Genomic DNA, 17,830 nt, shown 5'->3' on the forward strand with positions numbered 1-17,830 from the left:
AATGTATGACTGCAGACAGCAAACAATTGGCCAGGGTCATGTATAGCTATTTACTATTAATCTTTAACCAAGATTTCATTACATAACCCCCATATCAGATAATGACCTGGAAGCAAAATAAACTCAATATGTTTCCATATATATCCTCTTATCACCTCACCAGGCAGCTCAGGATACATTGAGAAAACACTTAACAGCAGGACATAGATATTTATATGGCCTACCCCTGTTTTAAAGGGGTCAAAGGAAGTGGGGGGGTATAAAGAGGACCTGTCATTAGATATATAAGTTATGGGTAGGGGAAACACTTCCAGGTATTTACAAATTCCTTGTGACAACGCCATTTAGCTTTTCTATCTAGGAAACCCTGTTGCTCGTCACCTACCGTACTTCTTGAACTTCCTGTCATGTGATAATGAGTCAGGTGACCTTACGTACCCGGAAGTACAGAGTAAACCTGGGCACAACGAAAATGAACCTGCGTTTTGCCCTAAACAAAACACACACACGCATATATATAAAAAAAATATATATATATATAAATGTAAAGGTCTATATATATATAGGTAGATAGATAGATATCCCATGGTTGCTAGGTAACCTTCGTCCGTCTTGTCTCTCAGCAGTGTGGCACTGTTAGGGTTAAATCTTCCTGTCATTCAACTGGCTCCTCCCACTGCCATATAAGGAAAGTCCATGAATCTCAAAACATACACGCGACAGCTCCTGGTAACCCAAACTTAGTCATGAATATTCACCGAAGCATAATATCCTTCTGACCAATCAGCAGCGCGAGGGCGCGGCCACGTCTGCAGGCTTGGTTGAGCGCACAAAAGGGGAAAACCCCGCCTGTAGAACGAGTAGCTTCGTCCAATGGGAATGCTGATAGCGAGTGGGGTGAGGCCGCGTCACACACGCCGTGCTCTGGTTACATCATGTGGCTCTCTAAGGAGTTTTACTCGTTGGTCACATGGTTCTCCTGCTTCGGATTCCTCCGCCAACGCTCGGGAGGGTGGAAATTTGTGTTTGTTTGGAAGGCAGCCTGTTTCCAGTGTTGTGTTATAACAAGAACATGGCTGCATGGGGGCTGGGTGTCCCTATAACAATTTTAATTATTTTATTATATTTATTGCACTAGCCTAATAATAAATAAGGACCAATTAAAATTTAATTTTTGACATTGTTAGGAATCCAAAGACCTGTATTGACCTTCAAATGCAGAGTCAAAAGTTTTCTTTAGGATATAGTGTGGAAAAGTTAGCAAAAAAGTTTGTTTTCATGGCTGTCTGTGTCCCCACTGTGGGGATTCACCCCTCTGTGGGTCCCAGTGACCACTGTCATGGAAAAGGAAAATCCAAAAATGAACCCAAACAAGGGAGAAATCCTCCTAAGGGGATATCGGGTGCGGTGACAAGGATTCATTTTGGAGTGATTTCCAGTTGTGCCAAGGGTAAACAAAGCGAAGGTAAATTTCCCAGCAGACTGGAGACATTGTACAGGAAAGGGTCAGAGACTGCGGCCGTAGCCCAGGAGGGGGTTAGAGACTGCGGTTTGTGTTTAGTGTCCACATCCCTATACACAAACTGTTACACTTGACATCTCTATTTGTGTCTGACCATAATCACTGCATTCATCTCTAACCTGGCTCATTTTTGTTTTTTTTAACCTTTTACTTTTCTGAAAAACCACCGCCAGCTGCACCCCTAAGACCTGAGACTGGCACCCCTGGTTGTGTTCGGTTCCCGTCACCTGATGCCTGTGGACACTGTTGGTTGGCTAATAAGTGCAAATTTTATCATGTGACAAAATGCAGAAAAGGCACTATAGGCAGACAGATGACCTATACAGTAAGCAGAAACTCATTACAGATGTGTGATAGCAGTAGCTGGCAAAGTCCAGCACCGATAAGATTGCATTAACGACACACTTATCAATTCCGATATAACATCTCTATACTTACACGTGTGTGTACGTGCGATAAATACTACGCGTCAGGTTCTTATTCCATTTATATTTTGAAGGGTGATATACATTCATATAGGCATACGTTAAATTATTCACCTTCCTTGTGTTTCCCCAGAAGACACCCCCAAAGTGTTGGACTCCCCTGTCCGAGCTCCTCCCCAAAGTGTTGGACTCCCCAGACCCAGCTCCTCCCCAAAGTTTTGGACTTTCCTGTCCCAGTTCCTCCCCAAAGTGGTGGACTACCTTGTCCCAGGTCCTTGCCTGTCCCAGGTACTCCCCAAAATGTTGGACTCCCCAGTCCCAGCTCCTCTTCAAAGTTTTGGATGTTGTTCCAGGTCCTCCCCTGTCCCACGTACTCCCCTAAATGTTGGAGTCCTCATTCCTAGCTCCTCTCCAAAGTGTTGGACTCCCCTGTCCGAGCTCCTCCCCAAAGTGTGGAACTCCCCTGTCCCAGCTCCTCCCCAAAGTGTTGGACTCCCCAGTCCCAGCTCCTCCCCAAAGTTTTGGACTCTGTTGTTCCAGGTCCTCCCCTGTCCCACATACTCCCCTAAATGTTGGACTCCTCACTCCTAGCTCCTCTCCAAAGTGTTGGACTCCCCTGTCCGAGCTCCTCCCATGGGTATGTGGTGCAGCCCATGGCCAGTGGTCCCCTACATCTGTGCATGTTTGGGAAAATCCCATCCATTCCTATGGAGGGGATGCCTATCGTTAACATTTACTAACATCTCAATAGATTTTTTTTTTTTGGTGGGGGAGGGGGCATGCACATTAAAAGTAGGGGGCCAACTCAGACAAGGCTAATAGCAGCTGTACAGCAACCCATGGCCCACATATAGTGGACAGGACAAGAATGAGGACTGACAAATACAAGATTTTTAGGAGGTTCCTAGGAGCTGGAGGTAGTTTAAAAAATTATATTCTTAATAATAAACAGGATTTATATAGCACCAACATATTACATAGTGCTGTACAATAAATAAGGGTTGTCACAGATAGTGACACAGAAAGAGAGGGCCCTGCCCTGAAGAGCTTACAATCCAGGCTATGAAAGTATAGTTCTCTTTTAGAGCTGCAATGAACCACAACGCTACTGCAAGATCAACCATGGTCTCAGCCACTCCCATTAAAGTGAATAGGAGTGGTTGGGAACCATTTTTTGCACCTGGCTTAAGCATATTGCAACACGGTTCCAGAAATCGTCAAGTCTCTTTTGGCCTGCGTGGTTGCTTAGGAAAGAACTGCACTGCATGCAGATATGTTACCGGTTGGACAGTTTGCTGCCCCCCGGGACACAGCAGCAGTTTGCTATGCAACCAACTATGCGGATTTTCACCACAACCTTTAGGTTTTTATAAGGATATAGCTGATTTTTGTAAGAGTGCAGATTTAGTTTTAAGGGTAAAGGGGCAAACTTGCCAACTGCTCAGTGCCCACCTTCTCCATCGACCAAACTACCAAAATAGCAGAGGGGCAGGGAACTGGAATGCTATGCTTTAGGGCTCTCGTTTATTTTTGCCCAGTGCCCAATTTTATTTAAAACCATTCCTGCTAGGGTTGGCGGGTCAGGGTAACATGAAGACTGATGTAAGAACATCCTACGATTCGGCATCACAAATCAGACCCACGGTAAACTGCAGCTTTTTGCCACAGGCCCAACTTCAGTCCCATCCACTCCCATTCATATAAATAGGAAAGATTGGGAATCACTTTTTGTACGAGGCTGCAGCAGATCACGGTGTGTCCAGAAAGTGACAAGTTTCTTTGTCTGCGCAGTTGCTTTTGGAAAAAGCCTAACACATGCAAATGTGTTACCTGCGGTGTTGTTTGCTGCTACACTACAGCAGTTTACTATGCAAACCATTCTTGCAAACCTTTGAGGTGAGGTTGGTCAACATGAAGACTGATGTGGATAGAGTGATGTAAGAAGAATGTCCTACAATGGGCACCACAGAACAGACACTCAGCTAGCTCACTCACCTGCTACTATGGTGTCAACCCAAAATTGACCAAATTGCTGTTGAATCCTTGCTGCTATGGCCAACAAGAAAGTGGCATTGCTGTGGACAGCAATGTGGGTCTGAAGTTAGCACCTTTGCAGCGCTAGGTCCCAGGCTTGAATATCGGCCAGGACAATATTTGCATGGAGTTTGCAAGTTCTTCCCAGTGGTTGCATGGGTACTCCGGTTTCCTCCCACATTCCAAAAACATGCACAGTTAGGTTAATTGGCTTCACCTAAAATTGACCTTAGACTATGGTAATGGCATATGACTATGGTAGGGAGATTAGATTGTGAGCCCCTTCAAGGGACAGCTAGTCACATGACTATGGACTTTGTAAAGCACTGTGCAATATGTGTAATGTGCAATATAAATTCTGTGTAATAGTAATAATATTTGCATTTCATTAGTCTTACATACTTAGGTTGAAAATAGAAAATTCAACCACTTAAGAAATAAACATCCCAGATATAAAACCTCATGGACATGATCCTGATCCAGAGGAAAAATACAGATCTAGAAATCATCCAGCTTTTTCTTAAGACAATCTATAGTAGTTGCTAAAACTACTTCCTGAGGGAGCCGATTCCAAATTTTTCACAGACCTTACAGTGAAGAATCCCTTCCTTATCCGGAGCTTAAACTTCTTTTCCTCCGGACGCCAAGAGCGCCCCCTTTTGCTTTGTAATTACCAATGTATTTCTAATTTGCCCCCCTTTTTAAAATAAAAAAATGAATAATTGTGACAATCCGATATCTTGTTACCGTTTTATTTTATGTACTCATACATATTGTGACTACAGTAGTACGTTTCAGCAAAACAAAACTGCTTCTTAGTAGACAGACATACATGGGAGGGAAGAGGGGAGAATGATTTCTAATGACAAAGAACTCTCTAAAATATTTATAGTCTTCCACAGCTTAAAAATTAAGATACACAGAAGAAAACATGTTGCAACAAATAAATACTTTCCTCTTAACATTAAGAATCTACAATTAGTGTTTGCATGTATAAAATATAAAATAATTTAAGATAAAATATACATGGTAGCTTGGTATTGGGGGGGGGACGGAGCTGAGATGGCAGCCTGGCAGTGCCAAGACAAGGATGGATTTACACTCCATTATCAGCAGTGGCGGACAAAGTCAATAGTTTGCCCCCGTGCAGAACTGACTTGGGCCCTTGTAAGGGCCCCTGTTAGCTGAGGAGGGTCCGGGGCCCTATTTCAGTGGCACACTTTGCACCACCTCTAGGTAAATTAGTTCTCTGGAGCAAAGTAGTAGTTAGAGTTCAAGTATTTCTATGGAGCTGGAGGTAAAGATCCTTCTCCTGGTCTTATAGAAGTCTATGGGATGTAATTCTTCCGGCCCCTGGATTCATCATGTGACAGGTTCACTTTAAACCAAGAAAGTACTGGTAGACAGGACATCTTTATGGGAAGTATATAGTGTAAAGTATAGTAATATCTATGAGGCTGGGATGTGGAAATCCTTCTCCTGGCCCCATGGAAGTCTATTAGTGATATCATTCTCCTGTTCCCATAGATGTCTATGTGATATCTTTCTCCGGGCCCCTGGTTTCATAATGTGACAGGTTCACTTTAAACCAAATGTACAGCAAGTACTATAGGTAGAAAGGATATCTTTATAGGAATTATATAGTGTAAAGTATGGTAATATTTGGAAGGTAAAATTTATTTTCCTGGCCCGCTAATGTCTATGTGATATTCTCCTGGGCCTATAGAGATCTATGTGATACCATTTTCTATAGAAGTCTATGCGATAGACTGCTATAGGGGCAGAATGGTATCACCTAAATTTCCATGGGGCCAGGAGAATGATACTAATATAATATGTGATACTACTCTCCTGCCCCTATAGAAGTCAATGTAATCCTGTTCTCCTGCCCCTATAGAAGGCTATGTAATCCTATTCTCCTGCCCCTATAGAAGGCTATGTGATACTATTCTCCTAGCCCCATAGAAATCTAGGTGATACTATTCTCCTGGCCCCATTGAAGTCTACACGACTCTATTGTGCAAACATGAAAATCAATATTAGGGCAGCAGAAGGATGTTAAAACTGCCATGGACTAAGTGGTATGATCGAAGTCCGGCCATTTTTTTGTTGGAATGAGTTACATTTTTCTCAGTGTCTTTATTCTGTCTACAAGCCCAGTTAGAACTTCCTGTCCCCATAAAGGAAATGGGGAATAGGATTTCCCCAGCCTTAAAAAAATTGTGTTTTGGTTTAGGTCTATGCTCCCGGTACTGACATTTCCCATAACTTCCTGTCCTGAGAGCAAAAAAAATGGACAGATTTCCTTTAAAGTCTTTTGTTTGCCCCTTTCAATATTATCACATAGGCGACAACACTTATAAATTCAGACATTCCATTTAGATTATATCTGACAACAACATTAATTTTCCCCATTATTCTGTTAACAGATGCAGCAATAACCATCAATTCGAATAATCCCCTGCAGGTTAAATAAAAACTTTCTCTTATCATTGTAACAATATTGTTTCATTGCGATTCAAGCTGTCCCAATATGTCAACATACAATTACTTCCTATTATGGTCACATTAATCCACAACAGTAGTACAATAATCATACGATTGGAGAAATTAGCTTCCTATATTATTCTTTTCAAAAAAACATAACAGTGAAATAGAAAGGTGGGTGTTGTTTATCAGTGACCAGATTCTGCCCAACATATTTTTTGGGGAAAAAAAAAAAAAACATTCCCATGATATATGAGTACCTGTAGTTTTCTATGTTGCTTTGCTGAATTTTCAGGGTATAGATCACTTTGCTAATTCAGGGCTACCCAGTGACATGATTTGCTGTGCATTCCCAATGCTCCATTTATTCATCGGAGCCGAGGTCCCAATACTATGTAAACTCCACTGCTGGAGCTTACACTGGATTCATGGGATTGTCCTCTTCCTAATGGCAGTTTAGGTCTGATCATTGCATCCTGAGAGGAAGGGGAGAAGATATCATTCTATTCCCTATAGAAGTCTATGTGATACTATTCTCTTGGCCCCATAGAAGTCTAGGTGACACCATTCTCTTGGCCCACAGAAAGTCTGTAATATAATTCTCCTGGTTCCACATAAGTATATGTGATACCATACTCCTGCTTCCTGACCTAAATAAGTCTGTCATATTATTATCCTGATCCCATGGAAGTCTATGTGATATCATTCACCTGGCCCCAGAGAAGTCTATGTGATACTTTTCTCCTACGGCTATAGAAGTCTAGAGGATGTCTTTCTGCTGGCTCCACTGAAGTCTCAATTCCCTCTCCCCAGGTTTTCAAACAAGTTTCAGGAATAGCAAAGGTCAGTATTAATATGCACACCAGGAGGAGGAGGAACGCAATGTTGTTAAATTACATTGCATGCCACCTGAGTCCTACTTCTAAAATACTGGGAACAGGTGAGGCTTTATTGCAAAAAGGGACAGGCGATGTCCCTTCTGCAATAGGCATTCGCACCCGCCTGGTCGCCATCTCTTCTTTTACATATCAGCGCTGCTTGCTGGGACTGTTTGAACGCCACATGCAAGGGAGCTACATCATCCAGGCCCAGCCAGTCAAGATGGCCAATCAAATCTAGGAAGAGAAGAAGGAAGAAGATGGCGGAACCCACGATGGAATTGGGATATGTGAGTATAAATATAAAAAAAAAAAAAAAAAGTGTTTGGTTTCGCTTAAATAAAGTTCATTCAAATCTGATTAGTTGATATAGTCAACACCACCTTTCTCTATATATCCATCTAAAGAAAAGCTTCTTTATACATCCCTTGCATCATTGCTGACCAGGCTGCTTACATTCAGACAGTGCAGTGATTTCCCAAATTAAATAACACCAAATACAATCCATAGCCAGCAGTATCATGGATAACTTGTATTACACCATAGCAATGTAAACTGGCATAGAAAAAAAATATATGGCATCCGAAAGGTTAAGATGACCATTCCAATAATGGCTTCCACGGTAAATAGATGTAGGTTATAGTTGTGTTAGCTTTACTTTATTATAAGTATATTGGTTCCCTGCAGTGAGAGAGATTGTGGGTACGGTAAGGAATGCCCAATAAGATCAGGTGATGGTGTTGGGTTAAATGAAGACCAATAATGTCATTTTGAGTAGAAACGGATTGGGTTATTAGATTATAGGCAAAGGTACAGCTAAAGAGCAACACCTTCATGCAAAGGTACACCGCATACGTAGGGACTGCAAAATGTAATGATTTTATTTATATAAGATCTGACCACCCTTGCTGTGCTATTGGTCCTACAGCTTAAAAGCAGCAACAATTTTCACATTGTACATGGTTGCTGGCTTAGTGTTACTGCCACACCTAATGCTGTCCATTAATATCACCCAGCATAGATTTCAGTTTCCTGTAAGTACACCTGAGAATCACAACCATCCCTTCCCTCTTTGCAGGAAATTAACATGATACATTCATTTGTATGGGAAGAGACAGCAGTAGACATTTTCTTTTACGCTGTCTCTCCCTATTTGACCCTCTCCATATACCTGTACAGAGCAGGTAGAGGGGGAGGAGTCACTTCTATGTTTTATCCTGAGCTATTAAGCTCTGTAAACAGCAGGTAGGTGATACAGTGTATCTTGGATCTATAGCAAAGTAGGTAGGTAATATTTATCCGTCTCAAACTAAACATTTTTAAGAATGCAATGAACCTTATTAAAAAGTAAAATATATAAAATATCTGTACATTCCCTTTAATGCCTTTTTGTAGAATTATCTTCATGAACTGTGTTTTACTATATTTCCTTAAAGCTTATCTTTAGGCTTTTAAAATCCATTTATAATAAAAAAAAAAAAAAAATAAAATAAGGTCCTTTGTACTCCAACACATCATGTGACCCTCTATGACCCCTCTTTTAAAGACAATGACCAACGATGCACCGGTAAAATTTGGGCTTGCCACTGACTGGTCTTGTGTCGCCCCTTGTCCTGGTGACGGTGGTGGACTAGGTACCCAAAGAAGAATTTTCTCACTTCGCAATACGGCAGACACGTGACATGTGTCATGTGACCACAGATTCAAGTAGGTATATGGGCCAACTATTGTATATGGTCAATGGTGCAATTCGCTAGAGGGTACCAAATCTGGGCTACCACTGTACAGTTCCCAAACGGTTGTTGCCCTTTTCAGCGGCCTGTCACTGTGTCAGACAAACTCTGATTACTCCAATCAGCACAGCAATGATGGAAACTGGAGGAAGTCTCTCATAAATGGATTGAATCTTTTGCAAAGCACCCTGGATGCTAATCTAACTTTGCACATGAGGCCATAATAACTGACCACCCAAAATGCATCTTTCCAAATGAAGGTCTTCATTATTGAATCTTTTTTTTTTTAATATCAGCAGAAATGAATAAAATATGGGGAGGCGACCGTTAAATTTTACTGTTCAACTGAATTATCTGAGAGGTAAGAAAGATGTGCAAACATTGCAGTTCAGGTATACATTACGCCTTCTCTCTCTCTCTCTAAATATACATATGAAAAGAGACCTACCGTCTTGAAGAGAGATGAGACATGCAGTGCTATTGCAGTTACAGTGGAGGTGCAGATAGGGAACATTTACAAGAGAAATTAGGAATGTGCAGAGCGCCACCTAGAAGGACACTACCGCCAAATACTATGGAGCAGGCCTCAAGCCTAAACGCCCTTCTGTCCTGTAACTGCAGGAACTGGGAACTCCTGGGAGCAATGTCGCACATAACATTGTGAGACCTAGACAGACTTATTGTCTTTGAAGGGTTCCTATATGGAGATAAATTGGAACAAACTGGGCAAAGCAGCCATTATTTGAGCGAGTACCTACCAATACATTAGGTACTATTGACATATATGGGACCTCCATGGGCTCATAAATGCGTGTAGGGTAATTCAAAACAGCCAATCAGAATTCAGATAGCTGCACTCACACCAATGAAAAATGAATTCTGATTTGTTGATATGGATTTGTTCACTTTTCTCTGCTTTTTAAAGCATGTATACATCTGAATGTATGCAAGATGGTTGAACCAGCCATATGCCTTCCTACTTGAATCTTGGGGTGTTTTGGGATCTTTTTCAGAGCTGTAGAGTTGCCTGTATTAGGACCAACCTATTCTGTTCTCTCCCTTTTTGCAGGGTGACTGGTCTTGGCTCCACCCTGGCCTGTAGTGGTTGGGCTTGCTGGACCCCTCCTATAGCCTTGATTTCTGCACAGGCTATGTATAGCACAGTGATGGTATTACTGCTACTTTTACATTTGCTTGCCATGGCATTTGGTGCTCATAAATTAGATTTATGTCCTTTTTGGCCCAAAGGTTTCTAAAGAACCTTAGAGGGTTGCACTGCCATAGACAATGGTTAAACAAAATGTCTGCCTTCAGTAGACCTCAAGGTACCTAGTCCCTAGAAAACTTACAATTTTAATATTCAGGTACAAGCATAAAGTTTTGATCAGCATAGCCAGAGGAAATCAGAAGCTTGCTGGTTTTAGGGTTTGGCCAACACCTCAATCACTGCTCCTGGGGGCACACATGTGCCGAACACATGGACGATACATGTGGAAAGGAATGTTACCTATCCACATGTAAGTAACCAGATTTGACAATAAAAGACAAAACAACATGCAACTGAAGGCATTGGGCCTGATAGGGTTTAACAAGGGAAATGAGCTTTGCTCATACAGGGCAAAGTAAAAAGGGTCACTTTAATAAAACTTTCTGCAGCAATCTATACATAAAGTGTATGTAAACCATGACAAGTTCACTCATTTGTTAGTGTATACCAGTTATTTTATATGGAGTCCTAGGGGAGGGGAGGGAAGGAAAGGCATGTATGTACAGGTAAGATATTGGGGATTAAAGCATATTTTTTTCCTTATGATCAAAGCAGACAGCAGCGGGATGAAGGCTATGCTTATTACAAGGCCCTGTATAACCCTTTACAGGAGCCAAAGCTTTGCCCTAAGGATGGCGGCCCCACCTGTATTCATGTCCTATTACTAGTTCCCCACAAATTAATGATCTGCAATCACAAAATGTAGATTCATTTCACAAAATGGCTGCCTGCTCAGAGGTAGTTCCTCATGGGTTTTATTCCTATAAATGGTGTTTGATCTTACAAAGTAGTTTCCGCAGGTGGTCCCAGTTTTAATGTGTGGCTACAGGACAGATTGGAGCGCCTGTGCGCGGCGGTGGGTGGGGAGTGCAATGAGCGCTATACAGAAGTGAGATTATTTACAATGCAAACAGCGTATCATCGGCTCGATCCTGTTTCTTTCGGTTGGCCGGGTTAGCCGCTACGGCGGGCTCTGTGCTGGGAGGAGACGGGAGATCCGGTAATCTTTCGGCTGCCTTGGCCCGTTCTTCTAGGAACTTGTCAAACTCTAAAGAATGAAAAAAAGAAATTATTATAATAGGATCGTTAGTTTCAGAGCAGGAGAGGTAATAAACAAGCAAAAAGGGCATCTAAAGGGATCTTGTCATGTGCCAGGATCTTTGTAACCCTCGCCCTTCCTGGGCTAATTATACTCAAATTTGCAACGCTCCCTTGCTTCTCTTGATTCTTTCCCAATCACTGCAAAAGAACCCATGTTGAAGCCTTGCAGGAAGCAATCAAGTGCACAGTGGTTGGTCACAGGAGGTCACATGCCTCCCCATATCCCAAAGAAACAGGCATTTTGCAGCAGCAGAAAAAAAAGTGATGAGGGAACATTGTAATGGCGAGTACAAATGGCATGTGGGCAAGCTTTATAGAAACCAGCAGTTCAAATAAATGGGAGAGGTTGTGAACCACTTTGTGCATGTTGTTGCAGCTGCGGTTGCTGAACACAGCATGTTGCTTCTGGCTGCCCTTGAGCTGGCAGCTGCTTCCATTCACTTAAATGCAACAATTGTAGGTTGCAGTAGTTACTTCTTTTTTTTTTTATACATCAACTACCTAAAAACATTGAAAGGCAGCAAACCCCAAATGCACAACACAGTGGTTGAGGTTAAACTGCCGTTGACACAACACTCACAAGTAAAACGTCATGGTATTGAGAAAAGTGGCAGTGGGGAGCGGCTAACGGAAGGATTTGCCATCCCTCATTCTGCTATTTATTAGCTTATCCTCCCCTGCAAACACTAAAGATGTACCTTCACTTGTCACTCCTTCCTCCGGGTCTTCCCCTTTCTAGAAAAAAAAAAAAAAAAAAGAGAAACACAATCAAGCTGGCTTAGGAGAAGAATGTAGAAATAGATGAATTGTAAAGAATTGGAGTTTTGTATCAATGACATAGAAATGAAAGATGTGCCAAACCCATCAATGTACAATGACACCACCTCAGTGTGAAAAGTCAGGCATGTCATTAGGATCAACCAACACAAAAATCATTTGATTTGGTTCTATTATCAAACACACTGTGGAGGTCACCAAAAAAAGCTGAGGTTTACTTTGTTAAAATTATTTTTTAAATCACATTTTATCCTATAAGTAGACCAAAGCAGGCTGGTTTAAAACATGAAGAAGTAGAAAAGCCTACCCCCTGCCAGTGCTGCAGTGATGAGTCTTTGCTCTCCCTGCAGATGATTTGAAGTTATCTAATCAGCAGGAATCATTCACTGCTTCCACACAGAAAGGAAAGATCCCTCTCTGCAGCATACTGGCAGGGGACATTGCCTGGGACTTCTTTTCCAAAGAAACCAACCTTAGGAGTTTGCACACCTTTCGCTTCAATGCACCTAGAAAGTATCTAAAGAACTCAAAAAGAAAGTTAAATTGAGTTTAAAATTACTCCAAAATTGCTATGTGGGCTAAATAAAAGTCATAAAAAGGTTGAGGATCCTAATTTTAAAAGTAATGATTAAAGTATTAAAACACTAAAAAGACACATCCTTACCTGAAGTGAATACACAAATATAAATATATTTTAAGTTACTACACCTAAGGACAGCAGTTATTAATACAGAAGCAGGAAATGTGAATCTAGAAGACAGCTTAGAGTTGAATCTCACCACATCTGTACCGAGCCATTCCTCTAGGTCATCCATGTCTGAGGTCTGTGTCACAGGAATCTATGGCAAGCAGGTGCAGCCAAAACACATCCGCATGCATGAGGTGTGGTAGGACAGCCCAAAATTAAAATTGAAAAAAAAAAAGTGGGATGCAAAAAAACAAAACAAAAAAAACAAAGAATAAACAATATGTGATAATATAAAATGTGCTGTGGTTAAAAAAAAAAAAACATATGAATGAAAATTAAAATCAAATTAGGCAGAAAGAGGCAGGTGGGGGTTAACAGCATGGTAATGTGAAATGAACAATGGTGGGAAAAGAAAATTAACCAAGAAGCGAGCAAACATGGCACCTTAGAAACATGTGTTAGGGAAAGGCAGCTCCCTCCGGATTCACTATATTTATGACAGATATAGATTGTAAGCTCTTCGGGGTAGGGTCCTCTTTTCCTCCTCTGTCACAGTCTGTATCTGTCAGTCATTTGCAACCCCTATTTAATGTACAGCGCTGCGTAATATGTTGGCCGTATATAAATCCTGTTTTTTATCCTATTTAATATTATAATTACTACATGTTTATCTCACGATCAATGAGAACCTGTCTTCCGTGGTCCTCTTATTAGCTATATGGACCTGCAGCCTCGGACATACCCGGGGTGTACACATATGACAATCACAGACTCTGAACATATTGCTAATGAAGATCAGAGATTGAGGACATGCTAAATGTGTAAATAGAGATTGAAAATATGATGCAGGGGTCCTTTAAGGGACTGGGGATATGACAGCCACTTTACAAATAAATGCTATTACATTTGCCTGATAGGGCACAGTAGTAACCAAAGGGGTAATTTTGTCCTATGGTTTGTCCACATGGTCAGCTCTTGCCCACATACACTTCTTAAAATGACTTACTATGTCCACACTGCACATAAAAGGAAATTGCCTTTAAAAGATAATACATGTATCAAACAATGCCATAGCCCTAAACAATCAGAGGAAAATATTAGTCCTACTTCCCATAAGTTGACACAAGCGGGAAAGTACTGGCATACCCATACCAAAAGAATAAACATTCCATTTCATTTAAAACATGTACTTAAAAAAACATAATGTCAACATATACAACGTACAACCAAAAAAAAGACCATCACGTGGCTTTATCATACACATATACAAAAAAAAATATCAAATTTATTTTCTCTGCATTCAGACGCGTTTTACGGCAAGCGGGGGCTTCTTCAGGGGATTTGAAAGCAGAACAACAAAGCAAAAAGATATCCAAAGCACCAAGGTGATGTTAAATTCCGGGTCAATCCCACACTGTATGCAAGGCAGGTAATAAGGAGAGTGCTGGATTAGTGTCATTGATGAAGGTAATGTCTCCAAAATTTCACCAGTATCCTTTTCTTGGGTCAGTGAATCAAAAGTGGTTCGATATGCACACTTCAGGTGGAACCCACTATCCACCCAGCAAACAAGCAAGCATGCCATCAGCATTTTGATATGGATATGACAGTAATTGCCCAATTGACTCCACTTAGTAGGACTATTTTTTCCTTACTTCCAAAGAAATATATATCAACGTCAAATGCAGCCTCTGAACAGCCAAGTGAACTGCTCAATTTAAACCAATGGGATTATTCAAATTTATGTGAGCATTCCAAAAGCAGGAAAATAACAGCAGATTAGCAGAGTAGGCTCTAAATACAGATTGCTCGGCACCCTCATAGATATGCCATGACGAAAAGTAAAATCCAGAGCAGTCACTAAGGGAGTCCTGTTGGTTGCACTAATATCATGGGGCCCCGAAGGTAACAGGACCTCTGGTATCCAGAGCGGCTAGATAATCCTTTCTTTTTTCTAACCTGCACTGGAAAGGTGACAAAGGGTACCTGACTAGTTGCTGTGGCACAAGGAAAATAGGTGACACTTTGCAGAAAGAGGCCACAAATGAATGCAGATGGAAATCATTTACTTTTGGAATAGTGGGGGAGTCTTGTAACCACCATGGGATTTATATTGATGTCTGACACCACTGGGTGATTTCTCTCCAATTCCTGTGTGGTCACCAGACAGGACACAAGAAGAATTTTTCTTCCAGGAACATCTTTACAGTGGGAAAGGTTTTTTGTTGCTGTCAGAAAACTTGCTGATCAGATTTGTCCTCACTTCCTGTCGAGATGAGCAAATATTAAAGCTAAACTCTGGCATTGTAAGTGAGGACAATCCCAAAACTCAGAGCATCAGAGAGGTCAAGTGACATGAAGGTAAGCAGTGTTCAGCTCAGAATTTTTTATAAGCGGGGTGGGAAAAAAATTGCAGGTTGGTGGCAGCCTCTGTATTGTAACACAACTTTTCAGTTACCACCCAAAAAGAGCTGGGTGGAGGGGACAGGGAGAACACTGGTAAGTAAAAATTATGTCCCCAGAAAACAAAAATGAGAATGTAACCTTTGCCGTGCTTTTGAATTTCGAGTTCAGCTTTAGGCGAAGGGAAATCCACTCCACGCCCCCCAAGAGAACAATAAAAAAAAGTTGACAAGAGTTTAACTTTTCATTGATGCAATCATTCTATCTCTGGAAGAAATATCATCCTTGTCCTGGTGACCACACAGAAAAAAACGGTTTTGAAAGTAATTTAAAAGAATAGAACTATTTTGTATGTGTTAAATCATTTCATATGTTAACTGATGATGATTGGCTCCTTTGCAATTGCTCATTCCCTTGAAGGTTTCCGGACCGTTACGTGTACATCAACCGAAATTGTATTTTATTGCTATAAACCCTAGTTAAGATCTCAAATAGATATAGTGATGGCGTACGTCATCCCAAGGTTCCTTATGTGCATTTCTGCTTTACTGAATCAAATGATAGGGAAATTTAAAACTGCCGCAAGACGCCAGATAGGCAGCAGGGTGGAGTAGGTGGTTTGCTAACACTGTCATACCAGTACATTGGCTTTTACAAGGTCCCATTAAACTTCACACGTGTCAGGGACTTTAGACAGGTACGGGGGGTCAATAGGATCATGCAACTCACAGCAGTGTAAACACAAGCCTTGTCACTGAGGGAATTTGAACTTGTACACAAACAGTGGATGTAATCATTTTTACATTGCTTCCTCTGATAATGTGGCTGCTACCGATGGCAGGATAAGGATATTTATTAAACTCACTCAAGCTGAGGACTGGACAGACTCTGCCCTGTATTAATGCAGAATTAAATCAGCTGAAAAAGTTAATCAGGCAAAAGCTGTACCCTAAAAAATGTATTCAGTGTATCCTTATGATAAATTGCAAAGCACTATCAAGTATATGACTGTGCCTTCAGCCCCTGCGCCTTCAGCCCCTGTGCCTTCAGCGGATTATCTGCAGTGAGAGATCATCAAAGGCACTGATGTAAGAAAGCAAAGCCCTAGTTTTTTTTATAAGCCGGGTGGGAAAAAGATGTAGGTGGGTAGCAGGCCCTGTATTGTGATCCAACTATTCAGTAACAACCCAAAAACAGCTGAGTTGTAACAGAAAAGTGCTGGGTGAGGCACCCAGGTGAAAGGGGCTGGGGAGAATCTCCAACAAAATATAGAACCAGGCATGGTAAGTCAGTATTGGGGAAAAGCTCAGCTGCAGAGAGATATTAGGCAATAACATTTGTTCTCTGCCTGCAATGTTTTAGGGTTCCTCATTAAGGCTCATTCAGGCTATTTGCTTTTTTTATGCATTATTGTGCTCTGTGTTAAGTAGTCCTTTCATTTTGAATAGGCATTTCAATGCACAAAAAAACAAAAACAAAAAAAAACACCCCAACTATACTTTGCAAAGAAAGCTAACAGTAGGATTATAAGGACTCCAGCAGGGAGAGATGCTGCTTAGACACACTGGACATAGTGCAGCAATTGTCCAGAGGCTGCTGTAACAGCTATATGAATGTTAGGACTCTGCTCACACAATGGTATAATGTACATGGCAGCTATTACAAACATTTTAGTCTAGTGATTATTTGGGCTTCAGATGTAGGATGAATTTTAAAATAGGAAATTGCTGCAAGGAGCTTCAAAAATGTAAATAAGTAAAGCAATCGGTGCAGAACTTATATTGACATCAGTGATGTTGACTGTTCTAAAGCCATAGCTACATTGATAACGTGCAGGGCCAGACACCCATCAACACACAGGAATTTGGGATATATTCCCTCAGTTTCTATTTTGTGTGGATGAGGAGAAATTTCTGCTATATGTGTGGGGGGCAGTCAGAGGAATGGTGACCCCCAAGAAAGCCAAAGAAAACCAGTTTTACCATTGAAAACCCTGTACATGTACATTTATAAATCACTTATCGCCATCTACTGTTCAAAAGTTGGTACTGTATGTATACTACATTAGACATCATACATATACAGACTTACCAGAGGAACTTTTCTCTCCCTTCTATTGATAACTGGCTATTTTAGATGCAAACAGTGCTTTGAGGAGTTACTTTTTGATACCCAGTTAAGACTTAGCAGAAGAAAGTCATCTTTCTTTAAAAGGTTCTCAGCATAAAAATCATAAGCACTCTACCCAATCAGTTGCTATTCTGTTAGATCCCAAAGATCTATCCAATTACTTTCTTACTTGTGGTTGATAGAATAATAGTTTTCCTACATAAATTTTTCATCACAGATATTCTTGCAAGCACCCCAGTACGAGCATTTTAAGTAGTAGTTTGCAGAATTTCTACAGAAAGGTTATGGTGTAAAAATGTATTAGTGGAAGGCACAGACAGACAACAGGATGTTTGTATTCCTGAAACTGCTTATGTTGTTGGTGAGTAAAATGCCACGGACGAGG

At 41.1% G+C, this 17,830-nt stretch overlaps 1 protein-coding gene across 1 annotated transcript in view; it reads right to left on the reverse strand.

Annotated features, from left to right (window-relative positions):
* Window positions 1–4,719: 4,719 nt before the first annotated feature.
* Window positions 4,720–17,830, reverse strand: part of TOM1L2 (target of myb1 like 2 membrane trafficking protein) — a gene marked incomplete in the record, with an annotated part of 39,997 nt that continues 26,886 nt past the window's right edge. The window contains 3 exon segments of the mRNA XM_072417436.1: window positions 4,720–11,394; window positions 12,146–12,182; window positions 13,004–13,063. Coding sequence (XP_072273537.1) covers window positions 11,246–11,394; window positions 12,146–12,182; window positions 13,004–13,063 — 246 coding nt within the window.

Source organism: Pyxicephalus adspersus, chromosome 7, assembly GCF_032062135.1.
Source record: "Pyxicephalus adspersus chromosome 7, UCB_Pads_2.0, whole genome shotgun sequence".
In the NCBI taxonomy this organism is placed as follows: domain Eukaryota; kingdom Metazoa; phylum Chordata; class Amphibia; order Anura; family Pyxicephalidae; genus Pyxicephalus; species Pyxicephalus adspersus.